This window comes from Oncorhynchus nerka, linkage group LG17, assembly GCF_034236695.1.
Source record: "Oncorhynchus nerka isolate Pitt River linkage group LG17, Oner_Uvic_2.0, whole genome shotgun sequence".
Classification (NCBI taxonomy): Eukaryota; Metazoa; Chordata; class Actinopteri; order Salmoniformes; family Salmonidae; genus Oncorhynchus; species Oncorhynchus nerka.
Window position 1 is genome coordinate 49,540,028 of NC_088412.1, and position 17,448 is coordinate 49,557,475.

The 17,448-nt window shown below is 41.6% G+C and overlaps 1 protein-coding gene across 2 annotated transcripts; it reads left to right on the forward strand.

Moving 5' to 3' along the window:
• The first annotated feature begins 4,501 nt into the window (after positions 1–4,501).
• On the forward strand, positions 4,502–17,090 carry LOC115145368 (sterol carrier protein 2-like). Of its 2 annotated transcripts, XM_029686881.2 has the most exons (5): positions 4,512–4,623; positions 5,794–5,893; positions 8,985–9,114; positions 9,398–9,477; positions 15,526–17,090. In XM_029686881.2, exons 1-5 carry the CDS (start codon positions 4,580–4,582, stop codon positions 15,619–15,621), a joined length of 450 nt encoding a protein of 149 aa, XP_029542741.1. In that variant the 5' UTR covers positions 4,512–4,579; the 3' UTR covers positions 15,622–17,090. The 2 variants fall into 2 exon arrangements, with proteins under 2 accessions (XP_029542743.1, XP_029542741.1); XM_029686883.2 differs by lacking the exons at positions 9,398–9,477; positions 15,526–17,090 and adding an exon at positions 9,219–9,391 and having other exon boundaries at positions 4,502–4,623; positions 8,985–9,148.
• The last annotated feature ends 358 nt before the right edge of the window (positions 17,091–17,448 follow it).

Below are 17,448 nucleotides of genomic sequence, written 5' to 3' on the forward strand. Positions count from 1 at the left end.
AAAATATTAAATAAAAAGTAACACGATAAAATAACAATGACGAGGCTATACACAGGGGGTACCAGTACTGAGTCAATGTGTGGGGGTACAAGTTAATTGAGGTCATTTGTGCATGTAGGTAGTGACTATGCGTAGATAATAGATAGGGAGTAGCAGTAGTGTAAAAACCAAAGGGGGTGGGGGAAGTGTCAATGTAGTCCGGGTGGCCTTTCGATTAATTGTTCAGCAGTCTTATGGCTTGGCAGTAGACGCTGTTAAGGAAGGAGCCTTTTGGACCTAGACTTAGCGCTCCGGTACCACTTGCCGTGCGGTAGCAGAGAGAATACTCTATGACTTGGGTGACTGGAGTCTTTGACAATTTTTTGGGCCTTCCTCTGACACCGCCTAGTATATATGTCCTGGATGGCAGGAAGCTTGGCCACACTGATGTACAGGTCCGTACGCACTACCCTCTGTAGCACCTTACGGTCGGATACCGAGCAGTTGCCATACCAGGCGGTGATGCAACTCGTTAGGATGCTCGATGGTGCAGCTGTAGAACTTTTTGAGGATCTGGGGACCCATGCCAAATCTTTTCAGTCTCCTGAGGGGGAACGGGTGTTGTCGTGCCCTCTTCATGAGTGTCTTGGTGTGCTTGGACCATGATAGTTTGTTGGTGATGTGGACACCAAGGAGCTTGAAACTCAACCCGCTCCACTATATGTAGTCTGTGGTGTAATAGTGGGTTTATTTTCTCACTTGAATGGGCTTTCAAAAGCTGACGATTAAATTGTAAGAATGGATTGTCAGAATTGTCATACTTTGCAGGTACACAATAATTACAATTAAGTACACTTCAAGATACACAGGATTTAGCTAATTACAATTAAGTGTAACACCTAGTAATTACATTGTACTTATGCAAATATTACATGGTGCTTACAGATGTTTTAAAATGAGGGTCAGGATGAGGAATGTACTATATAAGTACACATTCATTACAAGTAAGTACTCCCGAAGATATACTTCATTTTAACTAGCTAAATCCTACATAACACCTAGTAATTGCATTGTACTTATACAGATATTACATGTATTCTGTGGTGTTCTAGTGTGTTTATCCTCCCACTTGAAGGGCGCTTCTGGAAGCCTTAAAGTAAGGGCCAGATTGTCAGGATTCGGTAATGTGCTATATAAGTACACATTAATTACAAGTATAAGTACCCCTCAAGTTACACTTCATTTTAAGTAGCTAACTCCTGTGTAACACCTAGTAATTACATTGTACTTATGCAGATATTACTCTGTGGTGTACTTGTGGGTTTATCCTCGCACTTGGCTGGCAAGGAGGTTCAGGTTGTCATAATGAGTAATTTTTGTATTATTATAATCTGGGATGACACCCATATGGTAGACCCCAGTCAGTGAGGTCGACCTACACCTGATCTGTTATTGTAAACTCAACCAAGTAAACTCAGATTATACACTTTTTGGGGGCAAGTTTTAGCAAAAACATTGAGTGGTGAGTCCACATTCACAGGTAAGGTAATTAGAGCCTTTTGAGCCTCCAACCTTTGTAATCTCGGACACCTGGCACATCTTGTCCAGAAGAGATCGTAACCTTGTAACAGTTATTACTGAATCAGATGCAGCTGAGAATAAACTAAACACTCAATTGTAACAAGCATGGTAATAAGCATTTGTTGTTAAACCTCTGTAATTACAAACCGCAATAACCACCAGTGAGTTACATTTTGTTATTACATTGTAACTAGGAGTTATTACAATGAACTACAATGCTTGTTAGTGTAATTAAACATGTAATTACACTGTAAAAAGGACCCCTTAAAGTGAAGCGCTACCAAAAACACTTCATATCTGAGTTGTCCCTGTTTAAATTCGAGATGGTCTATGCATATTCATGAGGCTAGCATAGCATATCACTCTTAACTGAATACAGGTGGTTGACGTCAACACCCGTCATTAAATATTCATCCACACTGCGGCCCCGTCATCCACATTGACGGGGTCGCAGTGGAGAGGGCCAAGAGCTTCAAGTTCCTCTGTGTCCACATCACTGAGGACTTAACAGGGTCCTCTCAAACAAGCACTGTCGTGAAGAAGGCACGACAGTGCTTCTTCGCCCTGAGGAGGCTGAAACGATTTGGCTTGGCCCCTCAGATCCTTTGGGACTTTACAGTTGCACCATCGAGAGGATCCTTACTGGTTGTGTCACCTTTTGGTATGGCAACTGCACCGCTCTCGGAAGGCCCTACAGAGGGTGGTGCGGACGGTCCAGGGCATCACTGGGGGTGAGCGCCCAGGCATTCAGGACGTACATGCCAAGCCGTGTATGAGATGGGCCCGAAAAATTGCCAAAGACTTCAGCCACCCGAGACGTGGACTGCTCTCCATGCTCCCGTCCAGCAGGCGGTACAGGTTTTATCCCCAGGGACCAGTTTTCAAATGTTATCTATCTGGATTTCGCCTATTGGATAGGATTAAATGCATAGAAATATAATGAATAGAACGGGAGTCCACATTCAAGTCAACAATTCGTTCATTCTATTCCTATGCATTTAATCCTATCCGACAGGCGAAAATCCAGATAAGTTTTGATGGCTAACAACTACTGCTCCCCCTCACACCTGCCGCTAAAATTATTATAGATTTTTTACTACCACTACGCTGCAATTCATTGCTTATTGATTTCCATTACCATTAGTATCTATCTATTTATCCATATACTGGTTACTATTACTCCTGTTTACAGTAACCTTCAGAAAGTATTCATACCCCATGACTTATTCCACATTTTGTTGTGTTACAGCCTGAATCCCATAATGGAAAAGTTGGTTTTTTTAACGTTTTTTTTTGCAAATGTATTACAAATTAAATACAGAAATATCTAATTTACATAAGTATTCACACCCAGGATTACATTTTTTGAAGAAGCGCCTTTGGTAGTGATGACAGCTGTGAGTCTTCAGGTCTTGCCATACATTTTCATCTGGATTAAAGTCGAAACTAACTCGGCCACTCAGGAACATTCACCATCTTAGTAAGCAAATCCAGTGTAGATTTGGCTTTGTGTTTTAGGTTATTGTCCAGCTGAAAGGTGAATTCATCTCCCAGTGTCTGGTGGAAAGCAGACTGAACCAGGTTATTGTCCTGCTGAAAGGTGAATTCATCTCCCAGTGTCTGGTGGAAAGCAGACTGAACCAGGTTATTGTCCTGCTGAAAGGTGAATTCATCTCCCAGTGTCTGGTGGAAAGCAGACTGAACCAGGTTATTGTCCTGCTGAAAAGTGAATTCATCTCCCAGTGTCTGGTGGAAAGCAGACTGAACCAGGTTATTGTCCTGCTGAAAGGTGAATTCATCTCCCAGTGTCTGGTGGAAAGCAGACTGAACCAGGTTATTCTCTAGGATTTTGCCTGTGCTTAGTTCCATTCTGTTTCTTTTTTATACAGAAATCTTTTGCAGTCTTTTGCAGTATTACTTTAGCGCCTTGTTGCAAACAGGATGAATATTTGTATTCTGTACAGGCTTCCTTATCCCCCCCCCCCCCCCCCCGTCAATTGGGTTAGTATTGTGTACTACGGTAACTACAATGTCGTTGATCCATTCTCAGTTTCCTCCTATCACAGCCATTCAACTCTATGACATTTACATTTGAGTAATTTAACACACACTTTTATCCAGAGCGACTTACACGAGCAATTAGGGTTAAGTGGCTCACTCAAGGGTACATCGACAGATTTTTCACCTAGTCGGCTTGAGGATTCGATCCAGCGACCTTTCGGGTACTGGCCCAACACTCTTAACCGCTAGGCTACCTGCCACCCTTTATGGGGGAGGGAGAAGATTCTTATGACTTGCCAGTAGTAAGATTTGAGTTCAATATCCAAGAAGACAAGGCTGTAGCTTTCAAATGATTTGTCACTTTCTATTTTATGATGAATATTTTACTTAATTTTTTTATTTGGGGGGTGTACCCCCATACTCACCAGGCCTTGTACATGACCCAAAACAACCGCTCAGAGTTTAACAGGTTTTAAAGTGGTAGAAAAATGTATTTTCTAACTCAAAATATGTCACTAAACCACGATTTATGACGCGAGGGACAAGACAATTTCATGGTACTGACCGTGTTCGACAATCTATTTAAAAAATGGTTTGCAATATAAATGTCTTACATATGTTTTATTAAAAATAAAACCATTAAATAAATACAATTTAAAAAATAATATTGCATAAAAAGAGCAAGGCTTATAAGTGAAATTAGTTGTTTAAGGCAGAATAAGATCGTGTGATTGGAATAGTGTCCAATAATACTCATCAACATACGAACAAAGATATTTAGTTATTTGGTCAGATAGGCTGAGAGCAAATTCGGCTGTCTTTTTTAGAGAAAAAAAAACCCAGAATCAAAATCTTTGGCTCCAAGGAACAGTGTAGTAGAACTCTGCATTGAAGATCAAATCATCGCCTTCTCGGCTATTGACATGTAGGGTCTTGCAGAGAAACATAATAAGTAATTCCGGTTACAAAGTTTATTCACAACACAGCAAGCATAAGAGCTGCATCGGCCTGTTTGAAAATGGTTGTTTCAAATGTCAAAATGCGCGAATCACAGGTTGTAAGGTGAGAAATACTTCAAATGAGTAACATTATCACAGCCATTTAATTGCCACTCGTTTCCTCGCGTTATTCATCTGGAACGGGTCAAACCTTGTGAAATGCAAGTGTGGAGCTATGCTAGCTGCTGGCTAGCTCATTGGCTAGCTCTTTGAAAACAATGGCAACTGCTGTGCTAACACATGCCTTGTGTAATAATAACAAGATAACAACCTGCCAAGTATTATATTATATTCCTATGGAAGCCATCTTTATTTATCCATATACTTGCTAGCTATTAACTTTAGCCACTGCTATTACTTTCACACCACATTCATACTGTTGCGTTTAGATGTAGGTCAACTTTAGTCTAATTATGTAATCAAAGAGCCAACCCCTTTCTACAACTTGCATCAAATATGTCTTCTGCTCTCTACATTTGGACTGCTCTCACAGTGGATGTCAGTCAATGATACCATCATGTTGTGACTTAGCTTGTTAAAAAAAAACGCAATAGTTCGCAGGAAGCCAGAAGTTAAATCGAATTACATTCTAACTTATTCTGTTGTTTGTCTGTATGCTTGAACCCTTGTGCAGTAGGGAATTTGAGAAAAACAGAATGGAATGTATAATTAAACAGAATTTCCAAATGTGTGTCTGTTGGAGACTCATTCAGTTCCTCTCTGCTTACCTCATGTCAAAATAAAAGTCTTGCTTTTTTTGTGCAGGTATGGTGCACGTGCAGGATTTTTATTTTAATATGAAGTAAGCAGAGAGAAAGTGAGTCTACAACATACCTGCACAAAGAAGCAGATTTGTTTTGTTTTTCCTGCACAAGGACCTAGCCTACGGACAATCTGAATAGTAAATTGAATTAGATTTAACTCCTGGACTTTGGAGGACTATTCTGTTTTTTTTTGCAAGCTAATATCTTGCAACGTTAGTGTGTAAATACTAGTGTTGCTAAAAGTAGCTACTTGTGACTGTGGCAAGAGCCTTATGTAATGAGGACTCTGTCTATTTAGCCTGGGTGATCTACCCCCATGCTATATCTCTTTTCTCCTGCTGAATAATCCAAATTGGCTTGTTATAGTTGCAGCCTATCTCACAGGCTCTGTATATCATGCCCTCTGTCCATTATGTGTCTCTCTCTCTCTCGTTCTCCCCCTCGCTCTCTCTTTCTCTCTCCTCTCTCAGCTCCCAGAGAATCCAGGCAGTTAACACCAATGCAGAGAGCAGCTTGGAGAGGTTCAAGGCCTATGCAGTCTTCCAGGAGATAAAAAAGAAGCTGGAGGAGGTATCTTCATTACTGTGTGTTATTTGTTTCAGTTATCAATTATTGCCTCATCCTCTAAAGTAGGCTAAAATGGCATAAAAGGAAACAATGGCTATTGGAATATGTCCTGCTTATGCTGCAAACCTGCTTATGCTGCAAACCTGTTTTCACACCAACATGTTTAGACCTCTTTTCTGTTCCTTTTCACTGAAAATGTGTATATTGTGACCTCTGATCCATTTCCTCCACACTACAGCCATATGAGTGTTATTCATCTTGATCATACATACTACATGAAGGAGACAACCTATTTCCATTTCTCTTTCCACTTCGACTGCAGCACACATGGATACCTTCCGGAAACAGGCTTTTCTCCATGTCATACAATGATAAAGTTATGTTGTTTGAACCAATCAGATAAATGGTCCTGCACTCTATAAAGTTGTGTGTTTATTGGCAGCTGCTTTGCTCCTTCTGACCTCATTACTACTATAAACATCACAAGCTAGATGATGGCAGATCTCTCTCCCCCCCACTTGCTCTGTCTCGCCATCTCTATCTCTCGCCTTAACACAGCCTAGCCATCAGTGAAGAGCAGTGCTGTTGGGTCCAAAATACACAACTAGACCTCTATTACACAGACAGAAATAAACGGAACTAAACTTACTCTTTTGACTCTGGATGTGTAACATTCATCTCTTGTAGGGATGCACGATATATCAGTGAATATATCGGAATCGGTCGATATTAGCTAAAAATGCCAACATCGGTATCAGCCCAACGTCTAGTTTATAACGCCCCATTGTGCAAAACCGATGTCAAAGCTGACGTGCATACCTATATAACGTAGGTACATGAAAAATGATGCCATGTAAAATCTGAGCTATATGTGCAACACATCATTCTTAAACTAGCCCACAATGTCTGCTGTATGGATCGAGCAGGCATTTCAAAGAGTAACAACATTTCAGCGAGATAACTCCAAGGCGAAATCCATTAAAGCCAAGATAATGGAATTCATTGCCATTGACAATCAACCGTTCTCTGTCGTGGGTGATGTTGGCTTTTGCCAACTGGTCGAGCACCGGTACATGCTACCAAGTGCGCTATTTTTCAGATGGTTCCCTATCGGCGTTACACAGTAATAGCACCACAGCTGTTAGCTTCACGACATACATACTATGGAATGCCGTTTGGGTCTTTGCGTGTTAAAAAAAAAGATGTACAAAAAAGTCTGCAAACACCGGCCACGAACGATGTGTTTACAATACCGCGACCGCAACTTCTGGGGTAGCTAGCTTTAGCCACAGCAATAACAACCAGCCTGAAAACCTGCACTAGAACCTGCAGTCATTTTTATTATTCTTAGCAATGGTTTAGGAATCCTTGTGAGTAAGTATTAGCTAGATAGCCACTTGTTCGCCTTGAAATTGAACTTCAGTTCATGAAAATACATAGCTAGCCAGCTACTTAACCCTGTTGCCCAAAGCTAACGTTATAAGCAGCCAGGTAGCTTCATCTGGCTGGTGAGGCTTGACCGCACGGGGTTATGTGTTGTGAAGCTAGCCACAATAAGGATAAGGCCCAATATTGGAATTTGCAGTTTGGTTCAAAATAAAGGTATGTCATTGAAAGTAATGCAAATGAATACAAATAGTAGAATTATGCATACAATTCCACTATTGTGGCTAATCCTTACTTTGGCTAGCTTCACATAGATGGGTCCGACCACCATTTAATCAAATAAGAACTGTCTTATAAATTAGGGTTATTTTTAGATGACACCTAGCTATATAGGTAGCTAGCTAACTATAGCTATTGAAACAGGATGTCGTTTTGCTTTGTTTTTGGGGAAGAACATTGTTTGCATCCATGAGCTAGCTAGCTTTTTTTATGACCAGCACTGTAGATGCGCGATACAACGTTACCAGCATCATAGCATACGTATCGATGAATCCTTGTGACATATGAAATACGAGTGATAGTGTAATCAATGTGTAATAACTACATCTAAAAATGTGTGAACCCGTTTAGATTATTATGTGACGTGCAGTCATATTCAGGTCCTGATTGGTCAACAAGCTTATTTGACACATCAAATAGTATATTTTCTGACACGCAAATACCCGAACGGCATCCCATAGAAATCCTGGTTGAGGATGAAATGACTGAACAAATGAACAACGAAACGGCACAGCACGTAAGTGAAAGAAATAGGTTTTGATTATGTTTTTACCGGTAATGGGTAGAATAACAACAAAATAACGTGTGTGTGTGTAATTTTTATTTAACTAGGCAAGTCAGTTAAGAACAAATTCTTATTTACAATGACGGCCAAATCAGGTGATGCTGGACCAATTGTGCACCCTGCCCTATGGGACTCCCAATCACGACCGGATGTGATACAGCCTGGATTTGAACCAGGGACTGTAGTGACGCCTCTTGCACTGAAATGCAGGGCCTTAGACCACTGCGTCCGTGTGTGTGTTAACTATTTAATTGTAGTAGAATGCTTAAAAGGCCGCAAACATTTTCAATATCGGTTATCGGTATCTGTTTTTATTTTGCAAGGTAAATATCGGGAATCGGCCAAAAATGTCATATCGGTGCATCACTAATCTCTTGTCCTACTTTAGATTTTACAAGTCTGTCTGGGAGCAGTGCTGGCTATCAGGTTCCCATTAGGATCTCTGTTTTGGTGTAATGGTATTCTACTACTATGTATCTGATAATCCACAGATTAATACAATGTTGATACCTATCTAGACTGGGAGAATATGTAATTACAGGAAGACAAACATTCTATTCCTTGTTACACATGTTCAGAAAATTGTTTTCCAGTAGCCTAATTGATCATTAATGGATGATTTAGTATGTGTGTTTTCAGTGTGTGTTTTCAGTGAATTCTTTGCAGTTCTTTTAATGATTTTACAAAGCCCATGGATCAAAGAATGGTTTAACTAAATATTAAATGTCTTGTTAGGGATAAAAAAATTGTTGTTGCTGTTTCCTAACATCAGTCCTTTTTTCCCCCCCATATTTGGACATGACATTATGATATAGTACTGATTTATCAATCTTATGACTTATACTGCCTTGTATCTCTGTGTAGGATGGGGAGTCATTTGTGAAGAAGATTGGGGGGGTGTTTGCCTTCAAGGTAAAGGATGGTCCGGATGGTGAAGAGGCGACCTGGATAGTGGACGTGAAGAATGGCACGGGTTGCGTTCACAATGACACAGGTAAGAACAGCAAGGGCTGTGTCCACAACAACAGGTCAGAACAGCAAGGGCTGTGTCCACAACAACAGGTAAGAACAGCAAGGGCTGTGTCCACAATGACACAGGTCAGAACAGCAAGGGCTGTGTCCACAACAACAGGTCAGAATGAGAGGTTTCGTCCACATTGACAGTAAGAATGTAAAAAGCTAGTTGTATTTTCACAGGCGTTATTGTGATTGTTGTGGTCTCTCTGTATTTCTCCCGTTCTTGCTCGCCTCTTCCTCTCCTCCTTCTCCCCTTCTAGCAAAGAAAGCGGACTGCACCATTGCCATGTTGGATGCAGACCTGCTGTCCTTGATGACGGGGAAAATGAACCCACAGACAGTAAGTATTACCTGGCCTTGGTGTGGCGTGATTAGACTCAACAAACTCTTTTCCCCCATAGTTGTTAGTAGCAGACTTCTGCTGTTATTACTTTAGGGAGTTGATATGCTGAATTTTAGTCAGTCTCTTTGTTTAAGTTTGCAAACTTAAACACTCTTCTTAGACTTATGGGTGTGAGGGAGGCTGTCTATATTCTAATTGGTCCATTTCAATATTTAGGTTTTACACAATGGCGTGGGCTGTACTCCTGCTCTTCAAGACCTCTCATTTGACTTAATTTCTTTAGTCAGTCAGCCAGCCAGCCAACAAGCCAGCCAGTCAGACATACTGGCTAACAGTACGCTAGCTAACAAGCTTCAACACTGAGTTTTTACATTTAAATTATTATACAAAATTCTTGCCACCAACAGAATGTTATATACATACTGTACAGATCCTTTCGGAATAGTATTCAGGCTTTTTACACATTTTGTTATGTTTCAGCCTTGTTCTAAAAATGATTTACAAAAAAGTTTTTACCCAGCAATCTACACACAATTACCCAATACCCCAAAGTGAAAACTTTAAAAAACTGATACCTTATTTACATAAGTATTCAGACCCTATGCTATGAGACTTGAAATTGAGCTCAGGTGCATCCTGTTTCCATTAAGCATCCTTGAGATGTTTCTACAACTTGATTGAGTCCACCTGTGGTCAATTCAAATGTTTAGACATGTTTTGGAAAGGGACACACATCAATATAAGGTCCCACAGTTGAAAGGACGTGTCAGAGCAAAAACCAAGCCAAGAGGTTGAAGAAATTGTCTGTAGAGCTCCGAGACAGGAATTTGTCGAGGCACAGATCTGGGGAAGTGTACCAAAACATTTCTGCAGCATTGAAGGTCCCAAAGAACACAGTGGCCTCCATCATTCTTAAATAGAAGAAGTTTTGAACTAACAACGATCTTCCTAGAGCTGGCCGTCTGGCCAAACTGAACAATCAGGGGAGAAGGGCCTTGGTCAGGGAGGTGACCAAGAACCCGATGGTCACTCTGCCAGAGCTCTAAAGTACCTCTGTAGAGATGGGAGAACCTTCCAGAAGGACAAAGATCTCTGCAGCACTCCACCAATCAGGCCTTTATGGTAGAGTGGCCAGATGGAAGCCACACACCTGTAAAAGGCAAATGACAGTCCGCTTGGAGTTTGCTAAAAGGCTAAATGGCACCTAAAGGACTCTCAGAACATGAGAAACAAGATTCTCTGTTCTGATGAAACCAAGATTGAACTATTTAGCCTGAATGCCAAGCGTCACACCTGGAGGAAACTTGCAAAGTACAGAGAGATCCTTGATGAAAACTTGCTCCAGAGCGCTCAGGACCTCAGACTTGGGCGAAGGTTCACCTTCCAACAGGACAGCGACCCTAAGCACACAGCCAACACAATGCAGGAGTGGCTTCGGGAAAAGTCTGAATGTCCTTGAGTGGCCCAGCCAGTGCCCGGACTTGAACCCGATCGAACATCTTTGGAGAGACTTGAAAATAGCTGTGCAGCGATGCTCCCCATCCAACTTGACAGAGCTGGAGAGGATCTGCAGAGAAGAATGGGAGAAACTCCCCAAATACAGGTGTGCCAAGCTTGTAACGTCGTACCCAAGAAGACTAGGCTGTAATCGCTGCCAAAGGTGCTTCAACAAAGCACTGCGTAAAGGGTCTGAATACTTACGTAAAAATTTCATTAAAAAAAAAAAAACATTTGCAAAAATGTCTACAAACCTGTTTTTGCTGTGTCATTATGGGGTATTGTGTATAGATTGATGAGGGGGGAAAAACTATGTAATCAATTTTAGAATAAGGCTGTAATGTAACAAAACGTGGAAAAGTTAAGGGGTCTGAATACTGTCTGAAGGCTAAGTATACAAAACATTAAGAACACCTGCTCTTTCCATGACAGACTGATCAGGTGAAAGCTATGATCCCTTATTGATGTCACTTTTTTTCTATTGTGTTATTGACTGTACGCTTGTTTCTTCCATGTGTAACTCTGTACTGTTGTTTGTGTCGCACTGCTTTGTTTTAGACAATCTGGACCCTTTCTTTCTAAAAATGATCTGCCGAAATTGTTGCCACCCCTATTACTAGCCTGTTCAACCTCTCATTCGTGTCGTCTGAGATTCCCAAAGATTGGAAAGCAGCTGCGGTCATCCCCCTCTTCAAAGGGGGGGACACTCTTGACCCAAACTGCTACAGACCTATATCTATCCTACCATGCCTTTCTAAGGTCTTCGAAAGCCAAGTCAACAAACAGATTACCGACCATTTCGAATCTCACCATACCTTCTCTGCTATGCAATCTGGTTTCAGAGCTGGTCATGGGTGCACCTCAGCCACGCTCAAGGTCCTAAACGATATCTTAACCGCCATCGATAAGAAACATTACTGTGCAGCCGTATTCATTGATCTGGCCAAGACTTTCGACTCTGTCAATCACCACATCCTCATCAGCAGACTCGACAGCCTTGGTTTCTCAAATGATTGCCTCGCCTGGTTCACCAACTACTTCTCTGATAGAATTCAGTGTGTCAAATCGGAGGGTCTGCTGTCCGGACCTCTGGCAGTCTCTATGGGGGTGCCACAGGGTTCAATTCTTGGACCGACTCTCTTCTCTGTATACATCAATGAGGTCGCTCTTGCTGCTGGTGAGTCTCTGATCCACCTCTACGCAGACGACACCATTCTGTATACTTCTGGCCCTTCTTTGGACACTGTGTTAACAACCCTCCAGGCAAGCTTCAATGCCATACAACTCTCCTTCCATGGCCTCCAATTGCTCTTAAATACAAGTAAAACTAAATGCATGCTCTTCAACCGATCGCTACCTGCACCTACCCGCCTGTCCAACATCACTACTCTGGACGGCTCTGACTTAGAATACGTGGACAACTACAAATACTTAGGTGTCTGGTTAGACTGTAAACTCTCCTTCCAGACCCATATCAAACATCTCCAATCCAAAGTTAAATCTAGAATTGGCTTCCTATTTCGCAACAAAGCATCCTTCACTCATGCTGCCAAACATACCCTTGTAAAACTGACCATCCTACCAATCCTCGACTTTGGCGATGTCATTTACAAAATAGCCTCCAATACCCTACTCAAAAAATTGGATGCAGTCTATCACAGTGCAATCCGTTTTGTCACCAAAGCCCCATATACTACCCACCATTGCGACCTGTACGCTCTCGTTGGCTGGCCCTCGCTTCATACTCGTCGCCAAACCCACTGACTCCATGTCATCTACAAGACCCTGCTAGCTAAAGACCCCCCTTATCTCAGCTCGCTGGTCACCATAGCATCTCCCACCTGTAGCACACGCTCCAGCAGGTATATCTCTCTAGTCACCCCCAAAACCAATTCTTTCTTTGGCCGCCTCTCCTTCCAGTTCTCTGCTGCCAATGACTGGAACGAACTACAAAAATCTCTGAAACTGGAAACACTTATCTCCCTCACTAGCTTTAAGCACGAGCTGTCAGAGCAGCTCACAGATTACTGCACCTGTACATAGCCCACCTATAATTTAGCCCAAACAACTACCTCTTTCCCTACTGTATTTATTTATTTTGCTCCTTTTCACCCCATTATTTATATCTCTACTTTGCACATTCTTCCACTGCAAATCTACCATTCCAGTGTTTTACTTGCTATATTGTATTTACTTTGCCACCATGGCCTTTTTTGCCTTTACCTCCCTTATCTCACCTCATTTGCTCACATCGTATATAGACTTGTTTATACTGTATTATTGACTGTATGTTTGTTTTACTCCATGTGTAACTCTGTGTCGTTGTATGTGTCGAACTGCTTTGCTTTATCTTGGCCAGGTCGCAATTGTGTAAATGAGAACTTGTTCTCAACTTGCCTACCTGGTTAAATAAAGGTGAAATAAAAATTAAAAAAAATATATATATATTGGCCAGGTCGCAGTTGTAAATGAGAACTTGTTCTCAACTAGTTTACCTGGTTAAATAAAGGTGAAAAAAAAAAATAACTTGTTACATTTATTTCAATCAGTGTAGATGAAGGGGAGGAGATGAGTTAAATACGTTATTTTCAAGCCTTGAGACAATTGAGACAAGGATTGTGTCTGTGTGCCATTCAGAGGGTGAATGAGCAAGACAAAAGATTTAAGTGCCTTTGAACAGGGTGTGGTAGTAGGTGTCAGGTGCACCGGTTTGTGTCAAGAACTTCATTCAACACTGGGGTTTTTCACACTCAACAGTTTCCCTGTGTATCAAGTGGTACATCACCCAAAGGACATTCAGCCGACTTGACATTTTTTTTAAAGTATTTGGCATAATTCTCTTGATAAAACGCTTCACTTGTTGATTAACTTCATCAACACAGTCTAGACTTTTGCTATGGGGCACGGTCTTTACTAGCCAGATCCCAACACTGGCCTCTTGATAGGTGATCCCTTTAGAAAAGAGCCCATTAACCTTATTGTTTCTTAAGTAGAACACGTTCTGGAAAATAAAAGAACGGGTTCAATATGAGTAACGCTGCGGTCAACGTCTGTGTTAACGTCTGTGTTAACGTCTGTGTTAACGTCTGTGTTAACGTCTGTGTTAACGTCTGTGTTAACGTCTGTGTCAACGTCTGTGTCAACGTCTGTGTTAACGTCTGTGTTAACGTCTGTGTTAACGTCTGTGTTAACGTCTGTGTCAACGTCTGTGTTAACGTCTGTGGTCTGTGTTAACGTCTGTGTTAACGTCTGTGTTAATGTCTGTGTTAATGTCTGTGTTAACGTCTGTGTTAATGTCTGTGTTAACGTCTGTGTTAACGTCTGTGTTAATGTCTGTGTTAATGTCTTTGTTAACGTCTGTGTTAATGTCTGTGTTAATGTCTGTGTTAATGTCTGTGTCAACGTCTGTGTCAACGTCTGTGTTAATGTCTGTGTTATTTTACTTTGAATTTGCTCTGTTTGTAGGTATGTCTGATTTTAATGGACTTTTGTATACTAAATTGTAGTATAGGAACTCGGCTGTGAATTTGTAAGGTTTGTTCAGGACTCTCCAACCCTGTTCCTGGAGAGCTACCGTACTGTAGGTTTTCACTCCAACCCTAATCTAGCGTACCTGATTTTTAATAATTAGCTGGTTGATAAGCTGCACCAGGTTAGTTACAACTAGGGTTGGGATCTTCATAGTGCAATGATGTCATACTTGTTTACCTTAGATCCAACTGTACTATTATCTATCGTTCAAAAGGTTGACTATGGTCCATTTCTTCTCTAGTTTTCCCCCATTTTATATCATGGTTGCTTTTGTAATGGAGGATAGGTGTGTCTTTGGAACTACGGTCTCACCAAGGAAACCTCCAGGGCTTCTGTTACGATGTCTATCGTTGTTGCTTAAGCCGGCTGTACACTACACAAGTACATTGAGCACATCAGACAACGTGTTCACACTTGTAGCTCTGAGAAGGCCTGCATGCTTAGTGCTCACTCTCTCATTGAGCTGTAGCCTATATTGGGCAATACAGCGGGGAGAGATTTGTCCGTGAAGGCTGCCTGTTTAGTTAATCTGGTTTCACTTTTCCCAGTGGTTTTTCCACACGCTGGGTGCAGTTGCCAAAACCGTTAGGGCCACTGTGTCAGTGCTGCCTGCCCCACAAGGCACAGGATATCCTGCTGCTGCCCCACTCTCCACACTAATGTTAATTTCTCCATTTTAAATCTTTAAACCAGACAGGAACACACACTACCGGAGTATAGTGCAGGTCAGGAATCATTTCAAAATGGTTTGTTTTCCGACCCACTCCAGAAGAGTATTTCCTCATTGTGTTGTCTGCAGTGTGATTTACTTTCCACTGCTCAAAAATGGAGGCTGCACTTTGACGAACAACTGTTTGGAGAGATGAATTGTGTGTGCAACACATGTGTTTGTGTGTTTAATAAAAAATGGTCTTGTGCTATGCCCTCCCAAAAAGCATCTGTGAAATTAGTCTTGCTTGCTCTCTCTCTCTCTGTGTGTTTTGATTCTAATGACTGACTCTCTATTCTGATCCTTAGGCGTTCTTCCAGGGCAAGCTGAAGATCACAGGGAATATGGGAATGGCCATGAAGCTCCAGAGTTTGCAGTTGCAACCAGGCAAAGCCAAGCTGTGAGGTAGAACCTGGGGCTACAGTCAGAGGTTACCTCCCTAGCACTATTCTAGTGTCAGATCTTCATATCCTAACCTGAACCACTAGGGGTTACAACAACAAAACTGGGCCCAGACCTGCACTAAGGGGTAACTTCTACCATTTCTCTAGCTCAACAGCAGCCACCCCCATCCAACTCTAGTAGTTTGAGGAGAGGAAGGATGAGGATGTGAGGAGAGAATGATGAGATGGAATAATGGATGAAGAGAAAGACTTTTCTCCCTTTCGCTCTCTCTGACCCCTCTGTCTTTTTCTAATATATTAATGACCAGAACACACTAGACTAGAAATATATATATTGCCTCCAGGACCCTGAAGGTCCTCTATGATAGATTTTCTGCCATTTTAGAATTTTGTTAAAAAAAAAAAAAAAAGAATATTACTCCTCTGGCACCAAATGACACATCTGTACAACACTTGATACATGGCATCTATGGACCAAGCTCTCACATGTTCTTCCAGGACAGCATGTCAAACAACATGGCTGCTACTGATCAATAAACATTCATGTGGGTGTGTTCTGGCACACATGTTCCAAACACTGTCTAGACTCAACATCTATGCACATTCAGATCGACCAAACAATGGCGTTATAACGGGCACATGTTTATCTCTCTTGATCCTTTTTTTTAACTCAGACCGATGAGTCTAGCTAGCGAAGTTATAAAGTGTGATTCAGTTTGGCCACATGGTGGCATTGTTGGACAGAATCATTCATGCAAGCTCATTGACTCAGAACCCATATTGTTTGAGAAAGGTTCTTGGGAAATATTACATTAAAAGCCTATTGCGTGATCTGTTTGATATTGAGCTCTGATAATTGGCACGCTTGGTAAGGAGTACAGAAGTAGCTCGTCCTAGGGCAGTTTATCCAATTTGTCCTGATGGTGGAAAAGTGGGCCCGCAGCTTGATCCCCGGCATTGCATCTTCCAGTTATATTTTTATATTAATTCAGTTTGATTTATTATGACTCAGAGAAGATCTGTTTGCATGAAAATTATGTAATGAATTTAATCATGCCCCTCTCATCTGGCAATGTCTGATCTTTTTTCCCCCATTAAGTTTCATGTGGTAATGGATATATTATCGCTCTTGACGTTTGGGACAGCATAATTCATGTATTGTACTGTCTCAGAGCTGCGCTATAGTCATTTCTCCTTATTCAGCCTTTATGAGATATAAAACACTAAAGTGCCTCTCAGGTGTGCAGTATCCCCTGTTACTTTATGAACAAGTGTAAAACTATTGATAAGCTCTCATCTGATTCATAAAAATCTGAAATACACCTGAATGGGCCACTGAATGAATGTTACTGTGTTACTTTCAGTCATGTTGTTGAGACTGTGACCGCCTGAATGACTCATGATGCTAAAGTGATTTATCCTAAATAAACTCTCTGTTACTTGCTAATAAATGCTGTTTAAAAATGGTATTCTCCCTCTTTAAAAATGGTTTACTCGTAGATAGGCATGAAGGATAGGAGGTAGACTCATAGATAGCGGGAAATTCAGAGGTGAAAGTTGCAGATCCCAGTTACTGGAGGCCAGCAGCTCTACCACTAACCATTCTTTTTTTCCCTTGAAAATGTTTTAGGTTTATTATATACTATCCTTTATCATTTTCCCCTAACCCTACCTCTCCCCCTTCCCCTAACCCTACCACCGCTCGCTCCCCTAACCCTACCTCTCCCCCTTCCCCTAACCCTACCACCGCTCGCTCCCCTAACCCTACCTCTTCCCCTAACCCTACCACCGCTCGCTCCCCTAACCCTACCTCTCCCCCTAACCCTA

Excerpts from the sequence above, each read along its gene's own strand:
- LOC115145368 (XM_029686881.2), top strand. The coding sequence starts at position 4,580 with ATGGTTGTTTCAAATGTCAAAATGCGCGAATCACAGGTTGTAAG. Across the intron at positions 4,624-5,793 it reads CGCGAATCACAGGTTGTAAG|CTCCCAGAGAATCCAGGCAG; the intron begins GTGAGAAATACT and ends CTCCTCTCTCAG. Across the intron at positions 9,115-9,397 it reads TTGCGTTCACAATGACACAG|CAAAGAAAGCGGACTGCACC; the intron begins GTAAGAACAGCA and ends CTCCCCTTCTAG.